Source organism: Anarrhichthys ocellatus, unplaced genomic scaffold (genome assembly GCF_004355925.1).
Source record: "Anarrhichthys ocellatus isolate YVR2014 unplaced genomic scaffold, GSC_Weel_1.0 scaffold54, whole genome shotgun sequence".
In the NCBI taxonomy this organism is placed as follows: domain Eukaryota; kingdom Metazoa; phylum Chordata; class Actinopteri; order Perciformes; family Anarhichadidae; genus Anarrhichthys; species Anarrhichthys ocellatus.
In genome coordinates, this window is record NW_022280084.1 from 13848 (window position 1) to 19305 (window position 5458).

General features: G+C 41.4%; 1 protein-coding gene across 5 annotated transcripts in view; it reads left to right on the plus strand.

Moving 5' to 3' along the window:
- zmynd11 (zinc finger, MYND-type containing 11) overlaps positions 1-5458 on the plus strand; it is a 21538-nt gene that overhangs the window by 6350 nt on the left and 9730 nt on the right. For all 5 annotated transcript variants that reach the window (XM_031870749.1, XM_031870752.1, XM_031870751.1 and 2 more), the window contains 4 exons: positions 324-483; positions 1807-1830; positions 4654-4815; positions 5307-5384. In XM_031870749.1, the coding sequence (XP_031726609.1) occupies positions 324-483; positions 1807-1830; positions 4654-4815; positions 5307-5384 (424 nt within the window). The remainder of the gene's footprint in view (positions 1-323; positions 484-1806; positions 1831-4653; positions 4816-5306; positions 5385-5458) is intronic.

A 5458-nucleotide genomic window follows, 5' to 3' on the forward strand; every position in this document is an offset into this window, starting at 1 on the left:
ACTTAACTGTCTGTAGTTTTGTTGCCGAAACTTAACTGTCTGTAGTTGTGTTGCCGAAACTTAACTGTCTGTAGTTTTGTTGCCGAAACTTAACTGTTGGACTGTTTGTGGTTTTGTTGCCTAAACCTATGTGTACGTAGTTATTTTAAGGCCAACCATGATGTTTTCTTAACCTAACTAAGTGGTTTTGTTGTCTTAACTTAACTTTAGTCTTAAAGAGACTGTGTTGAAGAGTCTTGAGCAACTATTTCAATGTAAAATGTTATGACGAATGGCTACCATACGCACATAGCTGAATTACTTCTCAACCTCCACCTGCGCAGGTACCTGAGCCGTGTGTTTGGCATGCACCCGAAGGAGACTGCCAGGCAGCTGAGCTTGGCGGTGAAGGACGGCCTGGTGGTGGAGACCCTGACTGTTGGCTGCAAAGGCACCAAGGCCGGCATCGAGCAGGAAGGATACTGGCTGCCTGGGGAGGAGATGGTAAGTTTAGCAACATTTAATCCTTCATTCTAGGTTATGAGTTATTGGTCACCAAAAACAAGCAGATTCATCCTTTGTATGTCTGATATTTACGTGGTGGGAGTCTGTGTGTTGACATTGTGAGCAACATGTCCCATAGAGCTGAATGGTGGAAGCGAACTTGTTTGAGAACAACTAAATAAATTAGCTTTTACCGGCCTCTAACGGCCAACATGATGGGATTTTGTTTTATGTAGTTTTAGCACTGAAAATTAAATCCCTAACCAGAGAGAGTTTTTGGCAGCTTCTAAAGATTACAGTAATGCTAAGTAGATAAAAGTCTTGTAGAATGGCTAACAGGAAGTGGTATTAAGGTTTGAAAATGTGCAGCATTAAATATGCATCATCTTTGTTTTAACTTTGTCTCATTTCCCTTGTTCGTTGACAGTGTAGCGATGCTTTCACTTGTCTCTGCCTCAGTAGCGTAGCTCTACCCGAGGAGAACCCTCATGCCGTCTGCCATGTGTAATGCAAATAGCACTTAACGGATTACCGTGCAAGTGGCTTTAACGTGTAGCCGGTGGCCGCTTTCACAGTGATATTTAACACCCTGGCAGTACCTGTCAGGCTTTACCCATTAAACTACAAGAGCATCGTCAGAAGTATCATGCAGGGAAAAGAGAAGTAATGGATGGGATTTGAATTAGAATAATATAAGTATGTATACCGTTTAAATATAATTGCATTGCTCTGCAACAGCTTGGGTACATGTTTACTTCCTGTCAGCTGATGTCACTGACACGCACCGCAACAAGGAACCTATAAAACATTTTAAAAAAGGGTCATTACATCATATTTTGTATTATTTATACCGTTACCGTTCATTCTTTTATATATTCCTTGAACTTCAGAAGGACACACTGGAGAAATGTTTACGTTTTACAACTGTGAAAGAGTCTACAAGTCACTGTGAGGGAGAACTCAACAAAGTCCAGGACCTGTGCTGCGTTCAAGACAACTCGGCGGTCGTAATCTTCCCACTTGAAATATCCAGCTTCCTAATAAATACATACTTATATGTACATATATACTGTACATGTATGTATTATTTTGATTTAAATACAGGCAAAAATACTTAACGTTGCCTTTTAGTGTCCGAGTTGTCTTGTAACGCAGCATGATGTCCATCGTGGTCCCTGCTGTTATTTTGTGGTGTCACCAAAAAATATTTATATGATTTTAAAAAAACCCATCATGACACTGTTAACCAGCGGAGCTCAGGTGTTTGTTTGTTTTAGCAGCAGGACTTTTAAACACTGATCTCTCAATCATTTGCAATCACAGGATCCGAAAGTAGAAGGACACAAGGTAAGGGCTGCTTTGTTATTACCAAATTCAGGGTTTGTTACCTCATATCGATGCCTTCATGTTTCTGTCCCCTCCTGTCAACTGACATCATTCTGTGAGGAAGCCGCTCTGCACTGATGTGAGTGCAGGTTGCAGAAAGTCTGAACAACATACAGTTTAAAAGTTGTAGGCTATTTTAAAATGACATGAAAGTCCATCTACGTGGTTAAATCTCTTGTTTGAGTGATCAGTGATGAAATATGTGCTCGCTACTTCTCTACAGATGTGCTTGATTTAAATAAAACAAAAACACTCACTTGGCTCAAAGCTGCTTCCAGGTGTAAGTGTCAGATTTCTGAGGATCTGTGAGGCAACAAGCGAAGCAGTTTACCTCTAAAAGGAGCCGGATCCTGGGCTTGTTGTTGTGTTGGTCATTAGAAGCTGAACCCTGCTGCTCGGCCTCTCTCGGCCTCTCTCCAGCGTGTCCCAGCTTGACTCGGGCCAGTGCAGCGCTGTTAACCAGAGAAGTGGGGAGACCTGAATATCTGACTTTAAATACAGTCTTATGTTTTGCTATTTTATATATTTTTTTATTGCCAAGTTTCTCCACAGACACCGTGTCTGTTGTTCCTCAGTCTGCCGTGGAACCACAGACACCGTGTCCTTGGCTCAGAGAGCTCCGCTCTTGTAGAAGCCAGCCACTCGTGGTTCATCAGGCAGCCCAACAGCAGTGAAGTGGCTCTTGACATTCGACAGAACACGAGGGACGTTTCTATGTCGTCAAGTGTTTGTGTGGGCGACGAGTCTGTGGATGGATTTTCAGAGTGTATTCACACCGAGATGACCTCCTTCATGGACTCCTTTCTTCCCGATATTGATTGATATATTTATTATATCATGGCTGCAGCTAATGGACATATATCTTATTGATTCATCTTTTTTTTTGTGTCATTCATTTAGTGTATAAAATCCTAGAAAGCTGTAAAAAAACTAACTAGTCATCACAACTTCTCAAAGCTGTCGGTGACATTTTTAAATGACTTGTGTATATTTTATATTTGCAATGATATAAAGCAGCAAATCTTTTACTTTTTAGGAGCTGGAAACACATTTGTTTTGTTTTGTTGATTAAATTTCTGTCAATCGACAAATCAATTCATTGACTATACGAGTCTGTGCTCGCGCCCTGCTGGTGGTGAAAGGTTACGTTATGTGTAATTCTTAACAGGTTTAGAGAATTTGGGGGATTTCTTTGTGCTTTGATTGAGCGGCACTTAGTCACGACTCTCCTGCTCTCCCCTACCGAGCCGCTCCAGACTGTGAGTGGGAGGAGTTGGACTCTTGACAGCTTAATAGGAAGTATGAACAGCTAGAAAAAGATAAATCAACTGTCTCTGTGCCCTTCACGTGAACCACTACTACTGCAACGTGTTTATTCAGGGCTGCACAGTTATGGCCCAAATGATAAGCTCACGATTACTTTTGATTGATAAGATCACCGATATTTATCACGATTATTCATTGAATTTTTAGGAACAAGCTATTTTTTTTTTATTGCATTTTCACATTTAAACCAACAAAGCACTGCTTTCACTTCCGTGTTCTGCGACATCCGTGCTAACGTACGAATCTTATCAAAATAAAACTTATTCACAGTGCATCTCCTAGAAGCAAAATAATATTGTACCAATAGTCTTAATTCCAGTACCCTTCATGACATTCTTTCTCTGAGAAATAGACATTTTATTCAAAATAAATAAAGACAGTTTTCAGATGAAATAAAACATCTGTAACTGTACAAGAACTTTTACTTAAAGATAAAGACGCCAATGCTTCATACGGGACAAACTGCTTCAGCCACCATAAGTGATCTGTAGCAAGACTGTTTTGAGGTTTGATACCCGGTGCTGAAGTTAACCGATAGCTAACCACAGAAGTACCTCACAGTTCATTTGAATGTTATGCAGATGTCAGTTGTTTTGCGCGTGAGACAAACCTCAAACGCCTTGTTTTTAACAAGTCTTTATGTATTTGTACAACATGTACTTGTGGATACGCAGGGATGCGGTACATGCACAAACATGTCCTTTTATAGAGTATTTATTCCTGGAAAGGATTCACTGGATGTGTTTGGCAGTAATACACACTTCCACATATTCACACTGGAGGGGCAACTCGGTCCAGATTGTTTGTTCCACAAGAAGAGAAATCAGGCGAGTTTCTTGCTGAAAAAGCTTATTATCATAAAAAGGGTTTTATTTCTCAACCAGATCTTCTCAGCTGGTTCACAACTTGAGTTAGTGACCTCGTGTTGCTGTGAACTCCGTGCTACCAACACCTGCTGTTGTTGCTACGGCCAGCGTGGTTTTTACTTTATTTATCTTTTAAACGTTCCCTTCATACTACACCTGCGTTATTTCCATAGTCACATTCTGGAAGAAAGTTTATTTTTTTTAAATACTTAATATTTATTTTCTGTATATTATAATGCAGAACCAGGATCTGTTGGATTGGTGCGTTTTGGAGCTGCAGCAGCTAAAAAGAAGTGACACTTCTAAAAGGAGACCAGCCAATGTTCTCTTTATTCAGCTTAAATGTAACCTGGCACTTTGAACTCTTTTATTAAAGCATCACTGATCATACAAGTGTAGACATTTAACCTCTTCAGTTTGAAGCATCTAGATCTTGTGTTTCATGGAGATAGAACCTGAAACACAGGAGTCCAATCAGAGCTAGTTTTAATTAACTGAGGATGAAGAAGGTTGGTCCCCCCCCTCCACCCCGCTGCTGTGGCAGGCGGGGGGGTCACCCAGACTTGTGCTCTGCCATGTCTTCCCCATCCAGGAGTGGGAGGCGGAGAGCCACGACTGGTACTGCTTCGAGTGTCACCTGCCGGGCGACGTCCTCTCGTGCGACAACTGCTTCCGGGTTTACCACCTCAAGTGTCTGTCGGACGAGTTCAAGCCCAGAGACGCAGGATCCCACTGGCAGTGCGTCGTCTGCAGGGTAGGTGGTCACACGGGAGGCTCGTGTACTCGTTCCTCTTTAAGGATCAATGAGCATGTTCTTTTGGAAAGGAAAGGCTCATATGTAATAATCCTGCAGAGACAAATAAGTCACATTTCTCTTGCAGAAGTCTTGCTGAGTTGGCTGTTTCTCTTCTCTTCTCTCTCCTGAGGAAGAGTTTTGTTTTCAAGACATTTAAGAAATCTGTTTTTTGCCCGAAAAACAAAAAAACAACGTGTTAGTGTTGTCAATGTTTATCATTTAAACCGGTGTCCCTGTAAGAAAAACATTATTCTTGATCATTCGTAGCTCTCGTTGTCTTTATTGTTGTTATTCCTCTCTTCTACCAGGTCCTTTGTGTATCTCTGGTATGTTTGAGGACAGTGCACTGGGCCATTATGAATATACATATTTTAACTGTGTATTGGAGCATTTGGGTTGCAGGTTTCGGATCAGACTTGATCTCGGCTTTACTCCTCTCTGTCCTGCAGGGCAGTAAAAAGAAGAACCTGAACAAGCAGGAGATGAGTAAATACCTGCGCTTCATTGTACAGCGCATGAAGGAGAGGGTGAGAACAACCATATCTTTATTGTGTGTGTGTGTGTGTGTGTGTGTGTGTGTGTGTGTGTGTGTGTGTGTGTG